Source organism: Sorex araneus, chromosome 2, assembly GCF_027595985.1.
Source record: "Sorex araneus isolate mSorAra2 chromosome 2, mSorAra2.pri, whole genome shotgun sequence".
Lineage (NCBI taxonomy): Eukaryota > Metazoa > Chordata > Mammalia > Eulipotyphla > Soricidae > Sorex > Sorex araneus.
The window spans coordinates 298,936,300-298,962,997 of NC_073303.1; the positions used below are offsets into that span (position 1 = coordinate 298,936,300).

Below are 26,698 nucleotides of genomic sequence, written 5' to 3' on the forward strand. Positions count from 1 at the left end.
ACTAGTTCTACCTTTTCATATAAACAGCTGGTTAGGACTGGAGAGATGGTACAATGGCTGGCACGCTTGCCCTGCACCTGGACCTTGGGGTTCAGTCCTCGGAACGATCTGTGGTTCTGTGAGCCTGCCAGGAGTGATTTCTGAGTGCAGAGCCAGAAGTAACCCTTGAGCACTACCAGGTGAGCCCAACCCCCAATTAAAAAACAAACAAGGGGCTGGAGCGATAACACAGTGGATAGGGTGTTTGCCTTGCATACAGCCGACCCGGGTTCGATTCCCAGCATCCCATATGGTCCCCTGAGCACTGCCAGGGGTAATTCCTGAATGCAAAGCCAGGAGTAACCCCTGAGCATCACTTGGGTGTGACCCAAAAAGCAATAAACAAATAATAAATTAAAAAGAAAGAAAGAAAGAAAGAACAGTTTGTTAATAACTCTTCTTAAACATACATGCTTGGGCCGGAGCAATAGCACAGCGGGTAGTATGTTTGCCTTGCACGCGTCCGACCTGCGTTCAATCTCCTGCATCCCATATGGTCCCCCGAGCACCACCAGGAGTAATTCCTGAGTGCAGAGCCAGGAGTGTCGCCAGGTGTGACCTGAGCATCGCCAGGTGTGACCCAAAAAGCAAAAAGCAAAACAAACAAAAACATGCTTTTTCATTCAAAGGAATCATGGTTTTTGAAGCATAATAATCTTGCTTTTATAAATTTTCAGCTAGAGAGGAGTTGACAGAGTCTCTCCCATAAAGTGCTGGTGATGAAGACTGAGCTCTGGGCTCGACGACCTAATCCTCTCTGGGCCCTTAACACAGAAAGTGAGATTTATTTTTATTTGTATTTTCTTTTTGTGATCGTAACTTCCTTACGGTGAGACCTTGAAGGCTAAAGAAGTATGTCTTTCTACTTTTCCTTTGTTGTGTTTTGGATTGGGGGCTGCGGCCAGCGGTGCTCAGGGACTCCTTAAAGCGCCTGTGCTTGGGGGTGGCCCCTGGAGCTGCGCAGGGACCACGCGATGCTGAGCATCCGACTGCGGCTTCTGCACGGCCCGCACGCGCACACGCACGCGCACGCGCACGCGAGCACGCACGTGCCCAGCCCTCAGGCTGCGCCTCCAGGCTCCGGAGGGACCAGGTGTGACTCAGTTTTGTTCCCCATTGTTTCTTCTGTTCTCCACCCAAACACTTTCACTGGGAAATAGTTTCAAATATCAGAACTGGGCTTTGACTGTTTGGTAATATGAACTTGAAAACTTAGACGCTGCGTGAGGCTTTATTTTCGGTCTGGTGAGCGTGCGGCTCCGCTCCTGCCCTGCCTTTCCGGCGGCTAACAAACGTAGAGTGACCTGTTTTGTTTTTTTTTACAAGAAAATAACTTAAACTTATTATTATTATTCTTTGCTTCTGGACTTTTGTAAATTAAATTATGTACTCGTGTGGAAATATTTCCTAATTCCCTAAGGAAATGCACTTCATTCACACGGGGTTTTCATTAGGTGGATTGCTTATTAACAGCGCCTCCAAGGAGGCCGTTGGGAGGGAAGATGTTTTGAAAATTGTAGCCTTCAAGTCATAGGGTCTAGATAACAAAAGCGTTTGTGTTTTATAAAAAAAAAAAGTTGTTGGGGGCCTGGGAGCTGGCTGAGAGGGCAGAGTGCATGCTTTCTGCATGCGGGGGGGCCCAGGTTCAGACCCTGTACCGCATGATCTCAGTGCATAGACGGAGTGTCACCACTGACTGTGTCCCAGAAATCCAGCTGCCCTCCCGCCCGAAATTTTGGATAATAGTTTTCATTATTATGTTTATCTATGTAGGGCTTAGAAGCTATCAACAAGGAATTGTATTGTGTCTAGTGAATAATTTTGTGTTGTTGGGGACCACGGATGGGAGCGATAGCACAGCCCGTTCGATTCCTCCACCCCTCTCGGAGAGCCCGGCAAGCTACCGAGAGTATCCCGCCTGCACGGCAGAGCCTGGCAAGCTCCCTGTGGCATATTCGTTATGCCAAAAACAGTCACAACCAGTCTCACAATGGAGACATTACTGGTGCCTGCTCGAGTAAATTAATGAGCAACGGGATGAAGTGCTACAGTGCTTGGGGACATACCCAGCACTGCTCAGGGCTTACTCGTGGCTCTGAGCTCAGAGATCCCTCCTTGTGCTGGTTGAGAAAGTTATGGGGTGCTGGGGATTAAATTGGGGCTGGCCTCATACAAGACAAGTGTCATAGCTCCTGCACTGTCTCTCTGCCTGTGTTCATTGTGTGTGTGTGTGTGTGTGTGTGTGTGTGTGTGTGTGGAGGGGGGGTTACTAAGTACAAGAAAAAACACCCAAAGATTTCTCTGGGCCTTCATTTATAAAGAAGGGGCGCCGTGCTGCTCTGTCAGTGTCCCGAGGTTAAGCGCTCATCCTTCAGCGAGGGAGCAGCTTTGTCACATCTTCAGGGGTGGCAGCGAGACAGGGTCTAAGGGACTGCTGCTTACGGCTCCAGAGCGAGTGTTGGCATCTGGGACAGTCTTGCAAGAGGAAAACATTCCTCGGATAGTCGGAGTGGTAGGATGAAGCACAGCGTGGCTGCGTGGCACTGAAAAGGGACGCACTCTCGAAGCTTCCCGGTGGTGGGGGGGGTGCGCTTACCCCTTTGCTTGAGTGACTTTGGAGAACATCAGGATGGGGTCGGGGATGCACCGGCAGCCCAGGTAACTCATCTCACAGGCTAGCTCAAGACGGCAGTTGTGTGATATTTTTGTGAGCAGAGTGCCATCCTGAAGTGGCGGCAGCAGGCGCCTGCCGTCTCAGACCCGCGTCGCCCAGGTACAGTTGCTTTTCAGTTCACAGAACATCCAAACTTGCACCCGGATCTTGCGACTGTGTGAAGAGGAATTCAGGTCATGTGGAGAGGGAGAGCCGGAGTGCTTTCTTCTGTGTCTGCTTATTGTCGATAAGTATATCTACAGTGAGCACGAACATGTGGATTGTAGATGCTTTCCCATGAATTGATTAATTGCACAAGTCACATTGAGGGGTACGAGGGGCTTCCCAGCACAGCCAGTAATATCCAGTAATCCTGGGCCCAGCCGCCAGGGGGTCCTCAGGAGTGGTGATGTAGGGCTGCTTGCACTTGGTTTTCTTTTTCTTTCTTTCTTTTTTTTTTTTTTGTGCTTTTTTGGGTCACGCCCGGCGATGCACAGGGGTTACTCCTGGCTCTACACTGAGGAATTACTAATGGCAGTGCTCAGGGGACCATATGGGATGCTGGGAATCGAACCCGGGTTGGCTGCGTGCAAAGCAAACGCCCTACCCGCTGTGCTACTGCTCCAGCCCCAAGGGCTGCTTGCACTTGGCCGAGCAGGGGGTGTGTGGCAGGGCCATACCTAGGGTGCTGCAGGAAGATGAGGGTGTGCTGCTTCAGAAACTGGAATGCCAAGCATTGCGCCCCTGCTTTGACCTCTCTCTTGCCCCGGCAAGTCACATTCTGTCCCACGAAGCCGAGGTCGCAAACCAGCTAGATCGTGATGCCTGTTAGGTACTCAGAGCCTCTGTCACATGCAGCTCTGATATCCCCGAGGCAGAGGGGTGGCTCCGTGGGTTGGGCCCAGGCTTTGAATGCAGGAAGGTTTCAATCTGGACTGCCGGGACCAACCCCTGATAATAAAGCCAGGAGCAGCCTAGGAAACAAAACCAAAAAAAGAATTTTTTTTTTTAAGGGAAAAAATTGCCTGGAGAGCTGGTGCAGTGGTACTACAGTAGATCGGGCTTTTGCCTTGCACACAGCCGACCAAGATTTGATCCCCAGCTCCACATATAGTCCCCTGAGCACTGCTGGGAGTGATTTCTGAGCGCAGAGCCAGGAAGAAGCCCTGAGCATCGCTGGGTGTGGCCAGAAAAGGGAGGGGGGATTCTGATCTCTAGTTGCCTTATGTTCATATGTTCATTTCTTTTTTCCTGTCCCTCCCCCAGCAGTGCTCAGGGAAGCACGTGGTGCTGGGGCTGTACTCTGACCTTCCGACGTCCAGCAGGCAGAGCATGTGCCTGGCCCTGTGCACAGTCTTGCTATCCCTGTATATTCATTCTCTGCGGTAGCATTTGTTCATTAGATTTCTTTTTTTTTTTTTTTGCTTTTTGGGTCACACCTGGCGATGCACAGGGGTTACCTCTGGCTCTGCACTCAGGAATTACTCCTGGCGGTGCTCAGGGAACCATATGGGAGCTGGGAATCGAACCCGGGTCGGCCGCGTGCAAGGCAAACACCCTACCCGCTGTGCTATTGCTCCAGCCCCTAGATTTTTTTTTTTAATGATGTACCCAAGAATAATATGTAATCAAGTTGGGTGACTTTTCAGTTGTTTATGGGTTGGGGGAAAAATAAAGCCTATTATCTATCTGACTTTCAGGTGATATGAGACTATGTGAATAGTGATTCATAGGTAAACCGCACACAGTCTTAGAAAAGTGAAAATCTGGGGCCCAAAGAGATGGTACAGCAGGTCAGAAGCTGACCTTGCAAGTGGGTGACCTGCATTCGGCCCCATATGGTGCCCCAAGCACAGAGCCAGGAGTAAGCCCTGAGCCCCAAGTCCTGCTGGGTGTCGCCCCCAAACAAACAAAATCTAGAATCATTGTGTGCTTGTTAAAACACAGATCAGCCAACTAGACTACTTTTGGTCCCAGAAACTGCTTGCAGCCGTGTCTCTAGACTGTGAACTAAGCCATAGCCCCACGGCGGCCGAGGAGGGGGAAATATCCTTCTTTCTCGGTTTTTTTTTCCCTTTTTGGGGAGAAGCGGTGTGGCGTCTGCCATATTATGAGGACTATTAAGCAGGCATGTAAGAGTGGCTGCGGGGGCTCTGTGGTGGACCAAGTAGCCCGAAGGACTCGGCATCAGTGGCAAAGCCTCCATGCAGCTGCAGGGCAGGCGTGGGCACCAGCAGCTGCATGGTGCTGGTGAATGGCTCGGGCTGACTCTTCGGGCTGGCTGTGTCTTGAAAGTCAGATAGCTGGAGAGATTGGAGAGATGTGTTCCTCTCTCCCCTTCCACCGGCTTGAGATTCCTGGTCCAGGAAAGGGTTTTTTTTTGTTGTTGTTTTTTTTTTGCTTTTTGGGTCACACCTGGCGATGCACAGGGGTGCCTCCTGGCTCATGCACTCAGGAATTACTCCTGGCGGTGCTCGGGGGACCATATGGGATGTTGGGAATCGAACTCAGGTCAGCTGCGTGCAAGGCAAATGCCCTACCTGCTGTGCTGTTGCTCCAGCGCCCGGGAAAGAGGTCTTAGGGCAAAGTCTGTGTCCTCCTCAGGAAACAGCCCTGCTTCTCCAGAGGTTCCGAGAGGAAGGAGCATCAATGTAGCCGCAGACCAAACCAAGGGGGCCAAGGCGGTGAGAGAAATGCTTCCTGGGAATCTGTTGAGCTTCTCCCTCTTGTGTTTAAGGGCTTCTGTCTGTTGATTTAATGCTGGCTGGAGTAATGTTTGCTGTTCTGGCATCTTCCAATATTTTTTTCTTGCTGGGCCTAATGAACACTTAAATTACCATCCCAAGGACATTTTGTAAATGTCTGTTTTTTCATCCACCGAACAACTGCCTGAGGTAGATATTCCTATCTTCATAGAGGAAAGACGTGAAGTCCAGGAATTAAACTGTTGCTGGGCACAGGCTGTAAGTACAGTCGTGTTCTGACTGTCAGGATGTGAGAGCTTGGGGAAAGCCCGTATTTTTCTGGCCACATATTTTCCTTCCTCTGTTAAATGAGAATGTTCCCAGTACCAGGCTTCTCCGTTGATTTAAACCTGCAAAAGGAGCGGATGTGAAGAAATGTGAATGGTGTGTGAGGTGAGTGGGCCCTAAATCTCTTCTTTGGCTTGCCTAGCTCCTACTTAATCTCGTAAATCCAGGGCCAGTCCTGCCTGTGTGCTGGATTTTCCTGGCATATTGAGCTCTCAGGTCTATAGTTTCTTGAGCACAATTTGAAGAGCCCAGACTGGAGCAATAGCACAGTGGGTGGGGCTTGTGCCTTGCACGCAGCCAACCAGGGTTCAATCCCTGGCACCCCAAATGGTCTCCTGAGCACCACCAGCAGTGACTCCTGAGTGCAGAACCAGGACTAAGCCCTGAGTACTGCTGGGTGTGGCCCCCAAACAAAAACAAAGCAAGCAAAAATAATTTAGAAAGCCAAAATTTTCTGAAAATCACCAGGTTTTCCTTAAAGCCTCAAGTGGCAAGTCCTTTGCTTGCTTTGGCTCGTTGGAAGTCACAAATAAACTCACCTAAAGCTGTTGCTCATTTCCCCTAACCCTGTAGCACTGTAGCACTGTCTTCACGTTGTTCATCAATTTGCTCGAGTGGGCACCAGTAACGTCTCCATTGTGAGAATTGTTGTAACTGTTTTTGGCATATTGAATATGCCATGGGTAACTTGCCAGGCTCAGCCGTGTGAGCGGGATACTCTCGGTAGTTTGCCGGGCTCTCTGAGAGGGACGGAGGAATTGAACCCAGGTGAGCCGAGTGCAAGGCAAACGCCCTACCCGCTGTGCTATGGCTCCAGTTTGTATTTGACCTAATGTGAATATGTTCAGATTTTTTCTATAAAAATATTTATTAGTTTTGCCATCACCCCATCATGCAATTGGGGTATTAGGTGATCTGTGAACAGTGCACCTTTCTAAAATTCCAAATCTTTCGAGTTCTGAAACACACCTGACTTGGGCCTAGGGAGTAGCACCTGACCCCTCTGTGAAAGACGCCCACAGTTCTGTCTCTCTTCTTAGAGGGCAAATTGCAGAGCGAGCCCGTGTCTTCTTTATGCACAGGCCACCTGGCACGTAGCTGGAATCAGGAAGTGTTCGGCCAGAGAAAACACCAGAACATACATGTGGCAAAGGTGTACAGAGGTGGGGGAGACAGACCCTCGAGCAGCCCTTTATTTCCTGGAACACAAGCTATATACCTTATGTTCAGAAGAGGCTCGCTTACTTGCTCTGGGGCATTTAAAGTGTTCTATGTAATGAGAAATGTAGTAAAATAAAAAGGGAAAGGGGCGGGGTCTGGCCATGTAGCTGAGCCATAGAGCTCGTGTGAAGCTCTGGTTGGTTTCCTGAGACTCTGGGGAAAAAAAAAGAAGAAGATTGACCAAACTGAATACCATGTGCTATTGTGCTACAATTTTGGCAGCTCTGATTTTTCTGTTTGTCATTTGCCCACACAACTCTGGGTTCCCGGTCAACTTTGTAGAAAGAAAACGGGATTTCCGTGTTGAGTCCTTCGGGTAGAGGGGCACGTGTGTTTTTAAGTTCTTTGGTAAAAATTGAAAATTCAAGCTATAAATAACTTACTCAATTCTTTATGGGTTTGGGATTCAGAATTTTTTTTTTTTTTAACAAAGCCTAAGGATTACAAATCAGGATTGCAAAAAGGAACATGGAGTATTAGAGATTTTTTTTTTTATCTTTTTGGGTCACACCTGGCGATGCTCAGAGGTTACTCCTGGCTCTGCACTCAGGAATTACTCCTGGTGATGCTCGGGGTACCATATGGGATGCTGGGAATCGAACCCAGGTCGGCTGTGGGCAAGGCAAATGTCCTACCCGCTGTGCTGTCGTTCCAGCCCCAGTATTAGAGAATTTGATGTTAATCAGAAACTTGAAATTAATTTCTCTGATGAGTGGACATTTAAGGAAGGACAAGCAGTTGGGTTTAAGTTTTTAAATGCAATTTAAAATATTCTTTAATTTTTTATGTGATCTTTCATGATAAGTAAAAGAAAATGACTAGTGGCTAAGAAATACTTGTGTATTTCTATAAATGGCTTGAACTAGGTGCTCACTAACACACCAGTATGATTGGCCAGGCTGTATAATGTCATGCTTTACAAAAAATCTTGTGGATACTTCTAAGAAGAAGAGATAGATATTTGAATTATGCAACTGTATTTTCCCTCTCCATTTTATTTAATAAATTGGCATGGATACAATAGCCCATTGGTATTTTTTCATATTTGTAACTGGAACAATTGAACTTTTATTAGATAATTGATATACTGCTTTTGGTTCTATTTACAGTGCTTTTTCTATATGATAGAATTATTTAAAATGTGTTATGACAATCTAATATTCTAATATTCATGTTCAAAAGCAACTTGGTCTAGCACTTATCACTGTATCACTGTCACCCCATTGATCCTCAATTTGCTCGAGCAGGCCCAGTAACGTCTCCATTCGTCCTAGCCCTGAGATTTTAGCAGCCTCTCTTTACTTGTCCTTCCCAACGGTGTCGCATTAGAGGCTCTTTCAGAGTCAGGGGAATGAGGCCCAGCATTGTTACTGTTATTGGCATATGACTATGCCACAGGAGCTTGCCAGGCTCTCCCATGTGGGCAGGAAAGTTGATAGCTTGCCAGGTTCTCCGAGAGGGAGAACTAGGTTATAAGATGTTGTGGGAACTTGGTTTTATAGTCTCTGGATGTTGGCCATTGATGGGATTATATGGCGCTGTGGACAATTTGTGGATATGACCGCCTAGCTGCTGGAAAATGGTGGATCTGGGTGAAGGAGGCCAGTCCTGATCCAAGCAGGCTTGGAGATCTCAGTCATGTGTCCCACATAATGCGTTCCTCTGTGGGTTCCTTCATGCGTGAGGCTCGTCCAAGCATGTGGAAAGTGGCCTTGAGTATGGCTGTGGCTAGGTTCTGGAAGTCTTCAGCTGCCAGAGCTCTGCTCAGGGTGGGGAGGGAAACTCAACCCGAACTCTCCAAGAGGCCCCCGTGAAGACAGCCAGGCACGGGGGCAAGAATTATAGTAACTGAAAATGCTGTCATCACTGGTTAAAGAAACTTTGGTACATCTACACAATGGAATACTATGCAGCTGTTAGAAAATATGAAGTCATGAACTTTGCATATTATAAGTGGATCGACATGGAAAGTATCATGTTGTGTGAAATGAGTCAGAAAGAGACAGGCATAGAAAGATTGCACTCATATGTGGATTATAAAGTAGCAGAATGGGACACTAACACCGAAGGATAGTAGAGATAAGAACCAGGAGGTCTGCCCCACAACTTGGAAACTGGCCTCACATGCTAGGGGAAAAGGCAGCAGAGACAGAGAAGGGAACACCTAGTAGAGAATGTTGGGAGGACCCCACTCGGGTTGAAAGCTGCGTGCCAAAAGTAGACTACAGACTGAACATGATGACCACTCAATACCTCTATTGCAAACTACAACACCCAATAGGAGAGAGAACAAAAGGGAATGCCCTGCTGCAGAGGCAGGATGGGGTTGTGCGGGTTGGGATGGGGTTGGTGGGAGGGATACTGGGAACATTGGTGGAAGAGAATGGGCACTGGTGGAGTGGAGGGATGTAAACTAAATACAAACATGAAAGTTCATAAGTTTGTACCCCACGGTGATTTGCTAATGAAAAATTTTTTAAAAAAAGAAAAAGAAAGAAAATGCTGTCATAAAACTAATTTCTTCTCTTTTTTGTTTTTGGAGGTAGGGCACCTTTGGTAGTGCTTAGGGCTTACTCCTGGCTCTCTGCTCAGTGCTCACTCCTGGAGGGTCTTGGAGGACCATATGTGGTACTGGGAATCAAACCCGGGTTGGCCACACAAGGCAAGCACCCCACCCACAGTACTATTGCTTTGGTCTTATCAAACTAAGTTGTGTTAATTGTTATTTTAGGGCTGGGGAGGTAGCTCCAAGGGCCAGAATACAGGTGTTGCAGGCAAGATCCCGGCCTTCTCCCCCCGCCTCCAGCTTCAGCCCAGAAGGCTGAGAGACCTGTCGAGAGGCCCTTGAAAGAAGAAGGGCGAGAGCAAAGCAGCCAAGTGGCTCGGAGCCTGGGTCCTAGGACTCTCTGGGACTTAGTTCAGACTCTGCCTCTAACCTTAGACCAGTCATTTAAGCCTCTAATCCTTCCCCCTCCCCTCCCCTGATCCCACTGTGCTCCGGCCCGGGTACATTTCTTTATAAACCCAAACAGAACCATCAAATTCAACACCCAGTTAGATGTATGAGCTCATTAATGAATCAGCAGCAGGAGCAGCCGCGGCCCATCCAGCAAGCCCAAAGGAGCTCTTGAGGGGCTGTAGGGAGTAGAAAGCTTCGTTAGGCAGGAGGGGAGAGAGGAAAGAGGAGGTGCCGAAGTCGCCCTCCCTGGCTCGTTGGGGGGGACAGTCGGGCAGATGACCCTGCTCACGTAGACCTGGGAGTTCCGGACTGATTCGGTTGGTATCAGGCTCCTGGGCAGGAGCGTGGCACAGCGGGTAGGGCTTCAGTCACCTGGAGTGACCTTGGAGCGCGAGTCAGGAGTACGCCCCGAGAACTGCCAGGTGTCACCTCAAAACAAGAAACCAACAAAGAACGGACGTGATTCCTGTCGGGGTTGAAACTGCAGTTAGGTTTTAAGTCTCGAGTTAGTTACATAGGACTTAGCCCAGATGAGCCCACTGGGGAGCCTCTTGTCACTTTTCCTTCTTTGAGGGGGTGGGGGAATTGTGGAGGTGCTCGGAGGACCCTGCGGTGCCAGGGATCAAACCTGGGCCTCTCACGGGGGAAGCAGGTGCTCCTGGCCCCGAGCTGTCTCCCAGCCCAACTGTCACTGTGTAACAAGACTTTGTGTGCGCTTTTTGCCCAGCGGCTCTTTTGCCTATTTTTACCCTCCTCAGCCCCCAGGTTTGTTGAGAGAAGTCCCTTACTATCCACTAGTTCCCGCTTTATTGCTGATATCTGGAGCCAAGCAGTTATTGGGTCAGGAGAAAAGATTATCTGAAAGTCTGTGTAATCAAAATATTCTGTCCCCTTAGTGACAAAAATTAACACTTTTTTTTGTTTAAGTGGAAAGTTAGTTCCTCTTTGTAGGAGTAGATAGAAAAGAGTGGGGGCTGTTGGACATTTCTTTTCAGAAATCCAGTTTATCATTGCCTGGGAACCCCGCAGGAAAGGTGACTTTTCTTTGCCCTTTTGAGTTCTTGACTGAGTTCTCTCCCCATACCATCTTCCCTAGGGTAGAAGGTAGATTAGCAAGTGGAAAATGAAAGTTTATTAATGTAGACCGCCGAAATATATAAGCGATGCCAGGGAAATTTTGTTAACTCCCCAAGGGAACCACCCACGTAAATAGCATCTGCAGTTGAAGACAAGAGAAGGATGTTGGGTCATGGGAAGTTTCTAGAAAAAGCCTGAGTAGGGGCAAGGTTTGTTACACAGACTTCGCCTCAGATAAGATTCTCCAGTGATTGAGAATCATCGTCTTTCTGCTGAGGAGAGGAAGGCTGATAAAGGGGAGATTTCCCTTACAAATGCCCGTGCCCAGGGGCTCAACTCACTGGCGCTTAAGCACCACGTGGTCCCCTGAGCAATTCTGGGATGACCCCCAAGCACCAAGACACTGCTGGGTGTACCCCCTTCACCAACCCCTACCCCCCAAAAGTAAATACTTTTATTTTCTGCTCAGAGGTCACTTCCTGCCGTGCTCAGGGGATCATTCCTGGCTGAGAATTGAGCCCCGGCTTCACGCGTGCATGGCACGTGCCCTGCCACCGAGCTACATCCTCAGTGCCTAAATTGCCATTCCAAAGGGGTAGTCACTGCTGTTTTCAGAACTTCTCCTACGCCTGCTGGTTCTCAAAAATAAACAGACCCAAAAGAGCACAAGAGGCATATTGGGGGGGGGGTGTAATTTGCTCCCATTTATTGGTCACAAACGTGACAAGGAGTCTAGCCTTGCTGTTTAGAAACATTCCGCAGATGGCGCCTGGCCTTGTAACCGAAGCTGCCGTCTGTTGGGTCTGAGTGAGGCTTCAGAATTCAGAATTCCTCCGAGAAAGCGGAGTCACACTGAGGCAGCCCTCTTCGAGGGGTTCATTTTGTTTGGCTGACTTTGGTTTGGGGGCCACACCCGGTGCTGCTCAGGGCTTACTCCTGGCTCCGATTGAACCTGGGTTGACCTGGTGCAAGGCAAGCACCCTATTCACTGTACTATGACTCTAGCCTTTGAAGGTTTGTGTTTTTCAGGGATAGGGGCCGTGGGAAGGGCCTACTCCCAGCTCAGTGCTCAGGGGACCATGTGGTACTGGGGATGGAATCCAGGGCTTCTGCATACAGAGCATGCACAGCCTGTTGAGCCATCTCCATAGTCCCCTTTTCCCAGCTTTTAACTTTTAACTTTTTTTTATCAGTGCTGGAGCTGCAGTTTGTATTAAACCTAATTCAAGTAGGACCCACGTGTGGTGTCAGCATCCATGTGTTAACAAAGGATAGAAAAGGGCTAGAGATAGAGTCCCGGGAGTAAGGCTCTTGCCTCACATGTGGCCAAACATGCTTAGAACCGTGGCACCACGTACGGTCTCCTGAGCATAGAGCCAGACGTAAGCCCTGAGCACCACCGGGTGTCGTCCAAACTCCCCTCCCTCTACGTAAAAAGGGAAGGGGCTGGAGTGATAGAAAGGCAGGGAGGGTGCTTGCCTTTGCCTGGTCTCCAGCATTCCCCATGGTCCCCTGGGCATTACCAGGAATAATTCCTGAGTGCAGACTAGGAGTTAGCACTGAGCATCGTCAGCCGTGGCCCCCCAACAACACAACACGACACAGCAAACAAAAACAAGGACTATAAAGTGATGTCACATCAAGGAATTTTATCCTTTCAATTTTGATGTTGGTGTTGTTTGTAGTGCTGGGGATTGCAGTGCCTCCACCCAGGGCGGGATTCCCCGGGATGTCCCGCGGGCCCTCCCCACGACCTGTCACTTGAGGCTGGGACTGCTTTGACCTGAGATCAGTGCAGGCCCTGCCCTCTTGTTGAGAGCCTGAGACCACTCTCTTCATTTCCCAGAGGAACAAAAACCGGGAGTGTTATTCGAAATTAGGATTTTCATCAGTTAATACGAACTTTCTTGGTGAGCTGTTCATTTCTTTAAGGGTTTTTTTTTACTTTTTTTTTTTTTTTTTTTTTTTAACTATATCCTTCCCTATCTGGCTCATAGAGCCTCATTTGATCAATTTGCTGTGCATGTTAACGGGTTTTGCAAGTTCCTGTTTTGATCTTGCTGCTTTCAGTACTCTGTCTCTATGGATTTTGTCATTTTGAGTAGAACGTGCCTTGGAGTTTTCCTAATTGGGTCTATTTTCACTGGGACCCTTTGGGTCTCTTGGACCCGAGCGCCTGTAATCTTCAGCTTTGGAAATTCTTATTGGTGATTTCTTTAACTATTGTTTCTTCATTACATTTGCTTTCCTGTTCTTCAGGGACTCTGATGATTATTTTTTTCTTTTTTGCTTTTTGGGTCACACCCGGCGATGCACAGGGGTTACTCCTGGCTCATGTACTTGAAAATTATTCCTGGCGGTGCTCAGGGGACCATATGGGATGTTGGGAATCGGACTCGGGTCGGCTGCGTGCAAGGCAAATGCCCTATCACTCCAGCCCTTGATAATTCTTCTATAGTTCCTCTTGAACTCATCTCCTATAGTGTGTGCTCTTGTATGCTGTTCATTTCTTTTTCAGACTGTTTTCTACCTTATGCTGTTTCTGAGCAGTTTCCTCCTTCTTGGAGTTCCTTAATTTTTTTTTTTTTGCTCAGTTGCTGTTATTCTGCTATTCAGAGCTTCTACTGAGTTGTCCCCACCCCCCCTTCACACCTCCCCACACTATAACCTACAAGGCTTTTCATATCTGTCACTTCTGATAGTATTTTTCTCATTCTGGCTCTTATACTTTCTCATGCTTTGCTGACTAGCTGTGCCATTGTTTCTCTGAGCTCATTGATCATCGGCATAGTGTCACTAATGACATTGAGGATTTACTGAGCTGGCTGTGCTCTGGCCCTCAATGGTATTATTAGGAGAAATAGACATTAGGTGGTTCAAATAAGGAAATTTGGAGAACCTCAGCTGTTGGTGATCAGCCTCCAACCTAGGTGCCTCCTAAAAGGGACCTTATAAACCTAAATATCACAGTAAATTTCCAGGCTTGAGGAGCCGTGAGGCAGGTATTAAGGTTGAAGACCAAATATGTATGAGGTGTATATTATTTTTACCAGTTTTATTACATTTTCTTTTAAGTCAATATTTAAGGCTGGGTATTTGGTACTAAATATCTATTGTTAATTTGCAGAGTTGTTAATGAGTGTTTTGTGGAAATCAAAGAGTTTTTGATGTGATAATATAGATGTTTAGCTTGTCTGATGAAGAGATTGATCAAACACACACACACACACACACAAAGGTGCAAAGGAATGGAAATAACTGATCCAAAGAATGGAGGGGGAGGGGGCTGGAGTGATAGCACAGTGGGTAGGGCATTTGCCTTGCACACGGCCGACCTGGGTTCAAATCCCAGCATACCATATAGTCCCCTGAGCACTGCCCGGGGTGATTCCTGAGTGCATGAGCCAGGAGTGACCCCTGTGCATTGCTGGGTGTGACCCAAAAAAAACCCAAAACAAACAAAAAAAAACAAAGAATGGAGGGGGAAAATACATAGCAGGGCCAGTACAGGGGGGGAGGGTGCCTTGCACGTGGCTGCAGGTTCGATCCCCAGCATCCCATATGGTTCCCCAAGTACCATCAGGAGTAATCCCTGAGTATCGCTAGGTGTGACCCAAAAAGCAAAAAAAAAAAAAAAAAAAAAAAAGGGGAAAAAAAAAGTACATGGGGATACCAAGAGTGTTGAAGGCCCCGTTGAAGTTGGTGATAGTAAATGTGTTACCTAGCTAACTTTATATGCCCTCAAGGACAAGGAAAGAATTGGATTAGTCGGATTCCTCCAAGGCTGTGATTTTTGTCTGTTGTGCTTGACAAAATAGAAGCCAGAGTAAGTTCAGGCGCTGACACAGTCACTAATGAGGTGCTGGGCCTGGAGCAGAGACTGTAGGAGCAGGCCGTGCGGCTTCCAACTAGAGGATGAGTGCTCTCTGCAGGGCTCACGCAGAGCGTAGCGAGCAGACAGCCATTCCACGCTGCCTACGCGCGTCGCTAAGAGACTCATCATCAGTGTCCTCTCTACAGAGCAAAATGGTAATTATGGGATGAGGTGTGAGCTACAGCGGCCAGACTTCAGTATGCAATAAATGCAGCACATCCATACTTTGTCCCTTTATACCTATCCCCAGGGTTTCATGTCAATTATATTTGGGCTTTAAAAATGGAAGGAAGTGCCACGGATTTGCTGTGGTCCAAATTGGATCCACCACGTATCATCCCTCCTCTTCGTCATAGCCGGCAAAGGGTCTGGGATTTTGCCGCCTTACAGGCTAATCAGTCCCCATGTCGCTGTTGCGTAGGCGCTGGCAGGAATGCCAGGCTGCTTGGTCAGAACCCAAGCACTTCGTCACTCTCAACTTGGCAGTGGCTGAGCCTGATGTTGGTTTGTGGGGACTCCCTGTCTTCCCGAGGTCTCACAGGGTGACACAGGTAGGTTCACGGGTGCCACCTGTGCATCGGGAAGTTCCCACTTTCTTTGTGTGTGTGATTCTGGGCCCAGACCTGGTGGGGCTTACGGTGTGTTGCTTCGGGGGTCATTCGTGGCACACGCAAGAGCCTCTCCTTTGATCAGAACGCAGGGAACTGCAGTGAATGTGCCAGGGGCAAGAGCAAGACGCCTTGGGGTCGGGGACCAATGCTGGGGGGTATGTCGGGGGACAGGGAGCCAGCTTTTGGGCGGCAGAAACGGTGCGTGTCAGTGTGGTGGGAGATTGTGTTGGGCGCCATCGGTTCAACTAGAGGCTTTGTGAGAGTGGAGTGCAGAGTCACTGTAGGGTTTAAGGTGTTGTGTATGAAACCCTGGCAGCAACAGCACTGTACATCTCATTGCAAAAATATATATTTAAAAAAAAAAGGTGTCTCTCGTAAAAACTGGGTGGGAAGCCAATAGGGGTAGGGTGGGCATGGGGGGGAGTGGACACTGGTGAAGAGAAAGGTGTTGAAATAGCGTGTGCCTGAAACCCAATCACTGTGATTTCACGGTGGCTAAATTAAATAAATTAAAGTAAGCAGAAGAGTGCTGGGGTTTTGGAAAGATCAGACCATAGGGAGAGTCTGGTCCTCTCACAGGGGGAAGATGCTAGAGGCCCGGGCCAGGGGCGCTGAGTTGGAGGTATTGGAACTGGCAAATCCTGGACACTTTTGCGCCTGGAAACAGTTCTGGGTACTTTTCATCTAGAAATAAGAACGCAGATTGCTGAATAGATTAAATGCAGGATAGGGAAGAAATAGAAAAGTTAAGAAACGAAGTGACGCGAATGTTGACCCACTCACTAGAAAGCACCAGATTATAGTCTGATCAGGAGGCTATTTAGCAAGAGTAGGAATCGTGCACCACAGGAGCGGACCCGCTGCGTGTACCCCTAGCAGAGGGGCTGGGGGATTTTAAAGGCTCAGGAAGGGAGATGGTGAGGGCCAAGGTCACGTTATCAGGAGTGAAACTTCGGGCTTGGTCCAGTGTTTCCTCGGATGAAGGGGAAGATGCCATCAGCCCGACCCTGCAGTCACCAGAAGCAAATGATCCCTTTGGGTTCCCCGTTTTCACCTGGAAGTCCTTAGAGATAAGCTGTTCAGTTCAAAACCGGTTTCCCAGGAAGGAATGGCACCCCCATTTCCTGATGGGGGAGACTTCGGTGTAGAGAGCTGCACTTACTGATCAATCATTATTTAACTCGCTGGTTGCTTTTCCTTCCAGTCCCGGCTGTCACCTGTGAGTCTCAGAAAGACTCCCCCCCCCAAAAATAAAAAAACAATATCAGTATTTTCAGAGTCGATGTCTGTGTCAGCGGAGAACTGAATCCCCGCCCCCTTTCTGTCTCATAGTGGTTGGAAGCGCCTGCTCTTGGCTGAAGGACCTCGGCTCCCACGATGAGTGAGCTGGAGCAGCTGCGCCAGGAGGCGGAGCAGCTGCGGAATCAGATCCAGGTAGGCGCAGGCTCCCGGCCGGAAGTGGCTTCTTATTTCTCACCTTGATTTGTTATGATTTAGTTGTTGTTCGAAAGCTCTCCTGGGGTCCCTGGGTGCTGGAGGTCAGCCTCGGGCCTCCGGTATGTAAAACATCACTGCAACTCGCTGAGCTGTCTCTGGCCCCTCACTTGGAAGTTTCCCCCATTTACCGACTGCCAGATAAAATTGGTTTATTAGGGCTGGAGCAATAGCACAGCGGGTAGGGCGTCTGCCTTGCGTGCGGCCAACCCATGTTCGATTCCTCTGCCCCTCTCAGAGAGCCCGGCAAGCTACCAAGAGTATCCCACCCGCATGGCAGAACCTGGCAAGCTCCCCGTGGTGTAATCGATATGCCAAAAACAGTAACATTTAGTCTCACAATCAGACGTTACTGGTGCCCGCTCAAGGAAATCAATGAGCAACAAGACGACAGTGACAGTGACAGTCAGCCTATCTTCTTGTTTTAATGAACTTCTAAGGGGCCAGAGGGAGAGCACAGGGATGAAGGTGCTTGTATTGTACACAGCCAATTCTGGTTCAATCCCCAGCATCAAGTGTGAGCCCCATGTACTGCCAGGAGTGACCCCTGAGCACAGAACCCGGAGTAAGTCCTGGGTACTGCTGGGTGTGACTTCCCAAAAAATAAAATACTGGGGCTGGAGCGATAATACAGTGGGTAGGGCATTTGCCCTGCACGCGGCCAACCCGGGTTCGACTCTCAGCATCCCATATGGTCACCCGAGCACTGCCAGGAGTAATTCCTGAGTGTAAAGCCAGGAGTGACCCCTGTGCATCGCCGGGTGTGACCCAAAAGAAAGAAAAAAAAAAAAAACCTAAAAAACTTAAAATTTTTAAAATAGCTTTTAAGTTTAGGAAAAGGGCCATTTGTTCTTATTATGCTTCTCAGCAAACTCTCAGAAATCATTCCTGACAAATACCTGTGTGGTATTTGTTCCAAGTGTTTAATCCAAGTGGCTTTGGCCTCTGAGAAATTAAAGCTGTGGCAAATGGAAGGCTCTGGTTATTCTCACATCAAGAATTGTAGATTGATTTTTGGTGGAATATAATGAAGCATCCATTAGCATATTGTCATAGACTCAGAAAATATCAATCTCTAAATGAGATTGCAGTAAACATTAATGATTACTAGCAGCACGATGAAGAGCTGGCTGACATGTTTTACCCTTGGAAGTCAACTAGAACAGCGATGACCAGAGGCGGAGAATTCAGGCTCTGCCTTGAGCAAATTGAAAAGGCGATTGGGGCTTCGGCCCATAACAGGATGGGGAGGGGCTGCTGAAGGCTGTGATGCCGCAGGGCGAGGGAAGGGTGGAGAGAGGCCGGGCAGCTGGAGATCTCATCCAGAGAGGGCCGGCAGCTCCTCTGGGAGCACTCGCATCCTCCTCCTTTCGGAACAGTGGAAACAGATGCTTCCCTGGACTTGGTGGCACTGAGGAAGAGCCGAAAGAAAAAAATAACAAGAACTCTGTGCTAAAATAAAGCCTGGAGCCTGGCACTGCCCCTTTCTCGGCTCGGGAGCAGTCAAGGCTGAAACAACTTGCAAAGACAAAGACAGAGCCTGGCATCAAGCGTGGGGGGCGGGGGGGGCGGCCCTGTGACTTTGGGATTAGGACTCAGCTGGGACCCCTGCCCTTCTGAACCTTTGCTGTAGCTATTGCAGAACTGCTTCACAGTCAAAGTGGATAAGAAAATGTGATTTTATGTTTTTATGGGAATTACATAAAGTTTTGGGGTTTTATTTTGTGGGGGAAGATGCTTTTTTTAAAAAAAAAATGGAGTAGAATAAAATACAATGAATGAAGACCACTCACCAGAAAATGTGGATTCTGAGTGACGGAAACCCCAACCAGTCCTGTGATCAGGCATCTGAGGAGGCTGACGATTTAGGTCTGAGTTAGAACTCTGATTTAAAGTTGTTAGAGACGTAGTTCAGTGGCTGAACTCATGCCTTGGTGACCCTCAAACACTACCAACACAAAGCAAGGCAAGGCAAAAAACAGGAAGTATAACTTCCTCTCTCTCCTCCTCCATCTCCTTCTCTGTCTCTGTCTCCGCCTCCGGCTCATCTCCCTCTCCTCCTCTCTCTCCCTCTGCCTCTCCTCTCATTCTTCCTCCCCCTCTCCCTCTCTTTCCTCCTCTTGCTCCCTCTCCTCTTTCTTCTCCTCCCTCTTCTCCCTCTCTTCCTTTTCCTCCTCCTCTCCCTCTTCTCCCTTTCCTCCTCCCCTCTCTCCTCCTCCTCCTCCTTCTCCTCCTTCTCCCTCTCCTCCCTCTCCCCCTCCTTCTCCCTCTCCTCCTTTTCTCTGTCTCCCTCTCCTTCGCTCTCCCTCTCCCTCTCTTTCCATCTCTTCCTCCATCTCTCCCTCTCCATCTTTCCATCTCCCTCTCTAGCTCTCCCTCTTCCTCTGTCCCTCTCTCTCCCTCCTCTCCCCATAGCTCTGCTCAGGGGTCACTGCTGGCTCTGTGTCCAGGCATCACCCCTTATGGTGTTGCCGAGTCTGTGTGTAATGTCGGGGACCATGCCCAGGCCTGCTGTGTGCACGGCAAGCATCCTAACCCCCACCCCTGTATTTCCTCTGGGAATATAACTTACCGAGACTGGGGTCTGGCTCAGTCACAGCCTCTGCCTTGCCTGTTCAGGTCTGGGTTAGACTCCCAGCGCCACATGAAAACAAGCAGCAACAACGAAATTCACCTTAACGTGACTGACCCACGCTGTCGAAACAGAGGAGGGGGCTGTTTTGCCTGGCATGATCAGAGTGCCAGACAGGGCTCATCTCTGAACGAGAGGACGCGTTGCCCCGTGCAACCCCCAGCCTCCTCCCTGCTGGCTGCTCCAGCCACGCCAGCCCAAGAGCCGGGCCATGCGCCCAAGCTCCTCCCACTTAATTGTCGTAGCAGCTCTGTGAGGCCGATCTCTTGCACTGAGGAAACGGAGTCCAGAGAGATGGAATGACTCATCAGGGAACAGCCACTAAGGAAGCGGCGGATCCAGGATTCAGACCCTGGGGGTCTCAGCGTTGTGCTTTTCAACTGGATTGCATCTTTCCCCCTCCATATCATCTCCTTTGACTATGATTCAGTTACTTCTGCTCTAATTTTGTTTCTTGGGTGCCTTTTCATTTAGGGATAGTTCTAGAAAGGTCTGCTATTGGGCTTATTCTCTCCCTTTCATTGAAAAGCAGGGTAGTGTCATGACAGGTGCATGGATCGCACCTTTTGCTTGCATGTGGCCATTGTCCATTTTTATTTCAGGGGGCCGGGGTGGGAATGGTGAAGGTTGACATTTCTGGTGCCTGATAGCTTTGCCGTTAAGTGACAGCCTTAACTGGGAGCGTGTCACAGGGCTGATCACAGCATCCCCTGTGTCACAATTCTTTGGTGTCTATTTGCCCATTTTACTTGTAATTTGATGGAAAAATTCTATGTCTCTTACCTTCATCTGTTACCAGCATCCTAAAACAATGTCATGGGCACAGATGCCCACAAATCTCTCATGATTTCAAGTAACTGCATGTGTGTAACCACAAGTAACCTCATGCCTGTAATCACAAGTAGTCACATGCATGAAAAAACATCATGTCTGTTTAAAGAACCTCACTCAGGAGTTACTCCTGGCATCAACCATTTTTCAATTCAGATGTTTGAATCGGGATAGATGGCCCAGTCATAGTTCAAGAGCTGAAAATTAGAGAACCCTTTTATAGAATTTGGTCTTCCACTCCACCATTTTTGGAACCCGGCTCAAATCATCACTGTCAGTTCTGGAAAGTCTTTTTATTGTAGGAAAGTGGGCTGAATTATTTCTTGCCGAATGAGGTTTCTAAGCCCACAATTTGACGAAGAATGTGAGGATCAAATCATATGTTTGTGCAGCTACTTATGAATGCCCCAGTACAGAAATATCCTAAGTGCTTATAAATAGGTTGAAAGGGCAGCCAACAAATCACGCAGTCCAGCCAGTCTTCATCGCGAGCTGGGCAGACCCTTCCCCCTGGCTGACTCAAGCAAGATGTCCATGGGGACTTGTACTCAACCCCCAAAATTTTTTTTAATAGAAAAACATATTGGAAAGTAAAAGGGAAAAGAGGAGCAATTCTCCAGCAGCAGAGGAACTCATTATAGGACTAAGTTCTACTCAACAGATATTGTTTGCACCCCTTTGCACAGGTGTCTGCTAAGCCTGGGAGGGTAGGAGAGAGGAGAATACGAACCTAATTTTTGTTGAAAAAAATTTGTCTTAAAAAAAGAATTAATTGCATTTAGGGTTTTCCCATATGTTTGAATTCTCTCAATTTGTTAATTTTGTTAAAAACATTTTGTCGCTTGTAAAATATACTCGTTACTTCCTTGACTTATTTCAATTTTGCTGCCTTTTCCTTTGGTAATTCTCCATAATTTTCTTTAATTTGTTTAAAAAATTTGAGGTTGCATGGACAGTCTTCTGCCTTCATTGGGTGGGGGGATTTGCAGTAAATATGAAAACAGAGATACTGCTTAGTATAAATTACTGCCAATTACATAAAAACATTTTTCTTTTAAAAGTTTTATTGAATTATTTTTTATGGTGCTTGGATCAAACTCAGGGTATCACACATATATGGTAAACTTTACCAATTGATAAACTTTACCAACAGGGCACATTCCCAGGCCCCTAAAAGTGATCTGCCTGAGATACATTTTTCTCCTACTAGACCAAAAGTACTTCATTTTGAATACCATCTGTGCACATATATTTTTCAAAATATTATTAAAGAATAATATATCACTGTCACTATCACTGTCATCCCATTGCTCATTGATTTGCTTGAACGGGCACCAGTCATGTCTCCTTTGTGGGACTTGTTACTGTTTTTGGCATATCGAGTATGCCATAGGTAGGTAGCTTGCCAGGCTCTGCCATGCGGGCGGGATACTCTCGGTAGCTTGCCGGGCTCTCTGAGAGGGAGGGAGGACTCAAACCCGGGTCGCCAGCGTGCAAGGCAAATGCCCTACCTGCTATGCTATAGTTAAAGCAATTTTCACATGACATGGAATATCACATAACCATCCTGGGTGGGGTTGCTGGGACAGCTGGGGGTACTCAGGGACTACTCATGTCTCTTTGGGGGGGTTAGTGCTGGCAGTGCCCAAAAAATCATCTGCAGGGTCACGCTGGGGGTCGGCCTCATGGAAGGCGAGAGTTAGAGTTTCAATCTCTCCAACCCTAAATATCCTTTTTCTCTACCAAACTTTAGGCTGTCAGAAGGGAAATCAGAATTCTTGCTTTCTGCAGAAACTCAGTAGCGTGTCATTTTGAATACTGGAACCTGATGGAGTTAACTTGTGCTACAGCCTGGAGAGATAGCATCCGGCTGGCAGGACATGTGCCTCTCACATGGCTGGCTGGTCTGCGTCCCAGCAGTCCATATGGCCCACCAAGTACTGCCAGGAATGACCCCTGAGTGCAGAGCTAGGAGTAAACTCTGAGCACCACTGGCTGTGGTCCAAGAGATAAAAAGGAAAATAAGTAAATAACTCTTTCTGGGTCAGAGAGAGAGTACAGTGCTAAAGCACTTGTCTTGCATGCGGCAGATCCTGGTTCAGTCCCTGACATGTGTGTGTGTGTGTGTGTGTGTGTGTGTGTGTGTGTGTGTGTGTGTGTGTGTGTGTGTGGTCCCTTGAGACCCGACAGGCATAATCTCTGAGCACAAAACGAGTAAGCTCTGAGGTAGATGTGCCACTACCCCCCAAAACAACAACAACAGAAATCAATTCACTTCATTTGTGTGTGTGTGCGCACACGTGTTGGGGGTATAGCTCAGAGCCTTACACTACGAGCCATGTGCTCTACCACTGAACTACATCCTCAATGCAGCCTAGTTAATTGATATTCAAGGGATATAAATCTTTCAAAAATATACTTTAATTATAAAACTAAAGCATACTTTTATAGTGGAATAGAACTAAGAGTTCATATATCAACAGTCAAAAGACTTTGAACCAAGTGAACAAGATCAACTGATGAGGAAAAAGATAGTTTTTCAATAAATGACCCTGGGACAACTAGATTGCTACATTAGTCATTATGAACATAACAGTGACTTATACATTTTAACAGGACTTAACTAGTTTCTTTTATCTTATATGAATTTTACTCCAACATTATTTCAAATAAAAGAGTGTTCAGTCAAGTAACATTATATTTGCAAATTGTCCTCTTCATGAAATATTTTTTGATTTTTATCTCGATATGTCTCGGCCTAAATATCTTTTAATATCTTCCCTTCAGGATGCTAGGAAGGCGTGTAATGATGCCACACTCATTCAGGTAAGATGGTCTTCACCCCTAATTCATTTTAGTAATTCACAGGAAATAGATTAACTGATGGCAGTGACATTTAGAGTCTTTATTATCTAATTGACAAGAATCACGTGAAATCTCTATTTTAAAACTTTGTAATTTGTCAACCATTGTGCAAATGCTCTTTAAAACATACCTTTTCAAACAGATGTCTGTAAAAGAAAATTGCTGCCATAAATGTACATAGGCAGTATGTATGTGTGCAGATTCATGCAGTTTTTCTTTTTTAAAAATAGTTTCTCATTCCTTTTAGGTTACCTGATTAAGCATCTTCCCCCCTATGTAAATTCTTTTTTTTTTTAAATTTTATTGAATCACCATGTGGAGGGTTACATAGTTCTCAGGATTATGTCAATTATACAATACTCAAACACCCTTCCCTTCACCAGTGCCCCTATTCCATCACCAACCACCCCAGTATACCTCCCACCGCCTCCCGGCCCCCCCCCCACCCGTCCCCGCCCTTGTAATTGATAAATTTCATTTCGTTTACACTTTATCTTGGTTACATTCTATGTTTCAACACATAACTCGCTATTGTTGCTGGGGTTTCCCGCCAAAAGGAAAAAGACAGTCCTATTGTCAAGGAATCATTTGATAGTTCTCCATTGCTGAGAATGTAAAGATATTAAGTCCCGTTGTTTGTTACATAACTTTTCTATTTTTTTCCCCCCTCGTCCCGTGCCACCGAGTTTATGCCTGTTTAGTATTCACCACGCTGCCTGACAAAGGAAAAAAAAAAAAACGGAAAAGATGGTTATTTCCTGTCATCAGCCGGCGTGGGGCTCTGGCTTAGTTGATAGTCTGGTAGAAAGTCTGCAGTTTCTGGAACCAAAAGTAGTGCGCTGGTATCGGCCCCGACTCGAGATTCCACCAGCGTCCCGCTGTTCCATGTACATAATGCTTTATTCCCTTGTATCCCATTCCCATGCCACCAGGTCCGTGTCAACTTAATGGACATCATACTATGGTTAACGCCACGCCGCGTTTCTTCCCGAGAAAGAAGGATATTTCTTCTCAGCTGGCGTGGGGGTATGGCTTAGTTCAATCTAGAGAGATGGCTACCATTTTGGTTGCCTTCAATATTTCAACAAAAAACTTACTATTCTTGTTAGGGTTTCCCACCAAAGTCCAACCCGTTAAAAAGGAACCATTTCATATTGCTGATGATTAGATGACATTAGGTCGTGCGGCCGTGCGGTTTTGGGTTTCTGTATAAAGTCCAGGGAAAATTCTGCCTGGAATTCTATCGCTACAATTTTTTACCCTTTTATGGTGCTCATAAGATGGGAAAACCTAGAGAAATACCGGGCCCCCGCACGGGCGGAAGTGGGAAAGTGTCCGAGGTGGGCGGAGACCGGTACTTCCCCGCCCTCCATCTCCCGCCAGCCCTGCCGCGCAGTTGGGTGCGTGTCTCCATTTTGTGCTCAGAGAAGTGGGGTGGAGGCTGTGCTGTGCCCAGGAGAGGTTGAGAGAGGGAGGGAGAGATTAAAAAAAAGAGGAACGCCGGGCTCCCGCACAGGCGGCCTGGCGGAAACGCTCAAATCACATACTGCAGGTTGTTCAGTGGGCTGCTAGTGTCCAAAGCAGCTCCCTTGTCCTCCTCAGTCATACTGGAGCGGCAGGCGCGGCGAAGTGGCCCTATGTAAATTCTTAGAAAATTGTATTAGTTTAGGTTAATACCTTTTATTTATTTATTAATTTTTGGTTCTTAGGTCACACCTAGCAGTGCTCAGGGCTTATTCCTGGCTCTGACCTTAGGAATTACTTCTGGCGGGCTTGGGGCACCATGTAGGATACCAGGGATCGAACCTGGGTCGGCGCAGTCATGGCAAGCGCCCCACCTGCTGTACTATCCCTTCAGCCCCTAAATTGATACTATTTATTGCCGAGGATTTTAATGTGCTATTAAGCTATAAGCTTGACTTGTCTCTGGACAGAATGGTAACTATTTTACACTGTGTATATTAGATTCTCATTTGTAGCATTTTTTTTTACTAAAGTGAAAGTTATGTCAGTTCTTTTTAATATCCTGCATATCAAAATAAAAACTACTCTTTGTCTATTAGAATTTCACAGAAAAAAATTTTTAATTATAGCTTCTTTTTTAAAAAAAGTTGGGAGCTGTGTCAATTCTTGAAAATAGTCTATAGCAGATTTTTTTTTTTTTTTTTTGCTTTTTGGGTCACATCTGGTGATGCCCAGGGGTTACTACAGGCTCTGCACTCAGCAATTACTCCTGGCGGTACTGGGGGACCATACGGGATACTGGGATGTGCAAGGCAAACGCCCTACCCGGTGTGTTATCGCTCCAGCCCCAGGAGATATTTTCTTGCATAAAATATTGGTCCTTTAATAACTCCATGGCATTATTAGCATTAACTTCATTTGCTATAAATTGATGTTTTTTCTGGGTGCCCTCCAAAGCAGTGGTCAGGGGCCCAAGCGCCAGTGCTGGCAATACTCAGTCAGCTGTTGTGGGGGTTCACTGCTCAGGCCAGCAGGGCGGTGCTGCTCAGGCCGGTGATGTTGGGGGCGATGGACAGTGTTTGGGGGTTCCCCCAGCAACACCCACTGCTGTGGCGTGCTGAGGGCCAAACTTGGTCCCTTCACAGGCAAGGCATGTGCTTCTAACCACTGGGCTATCTCCCTGGCCCTTTATCTCGTTTTAATTTTTTTGTTGTTTAAAAATATTTTTAAGATTGTTTTAAAGAATTGGGTATAGTGGTATCTGTCACAGCTCCTTTTCTGTTTTGAAATTTTATTTTTATTTTTTAAGTTGGGTCACTGGGGGCTGGAGAGACAGTACAGTGGGTAAGGGTGCTTTTCTTGCACTTGGCCGACCCTGGGTCCCATCCCTGACACCCTATATGGTCCCCTGTGTACTGCCAGGAGTGATTCCTGAGAGCAGAACCAGGAGTAAGTCCTGAGCACCTCTGGACTTTGCCCCAGAAACAGACCCAGAAAAAGAAAGTTCAGGGCATATAACACAGTGGTTTTATATACAGTGAAATGAATATCATTGTAGCTTCTGCGAACCTCCATCTTCTTGTGTAAATGTAATGCAAAGATAAAAGACAAAATAAGAAAAGGAAAAAAATCCTCTTGAAAACATGTAGAAATTATTATTGTTTTGCTTGGGGGCCACACCAGACTCTGCTTAGGATACTCCTGGCTCAGTGCTCAGGAGTCACTTCTGGAAATGATTTGAGGGACCCTGGAGTGCTGGGGTTAGAGCCCAGCACCCCTCGCATGTGCTCCAGCCCCCGGGCCACGGCCCCAGCCCAGAGGTGAGTCCCCGAGCCGCGGGCCTACGCATCATAGAGCAGCGCCCGCCCTGGCTGTCAAGGCGGCTGCACCCTGGTCCTTGCTTTGCTTTTCACTGGAGGTTTGCTTCTTTTGCCGCCTTCCTTCCA

General features: G+C 47.4%; 1 protein-coding gene across 1 annotated transcript in view; it reads left to right on the forward strand.

The window, feature by feature from the left end:
* GNB4 (G protein subunit beta 4) overlaps positions 1-26,698 on the forward strand; it is a 54,571-nt gene that overhangs the window by 13,454 nt on the left and 14,419 nt on the right. Inside the window, exons 2-3 of the mRNA XM_055129428.1 lie at positions 16,799-16,900; positions 23,211-23,249. Coding sequence (XP_054985403.1) covers positions 16,844-16,900; positions 23,211-23,249 — 96 coding nt within the window. The 5' untranslated portion in view covers positions 16,799-16,843. The remainder of the gene's footprint in view (positions 1-16,798; positions 16,901-23,210; positions 23,250-26,698) is intronic.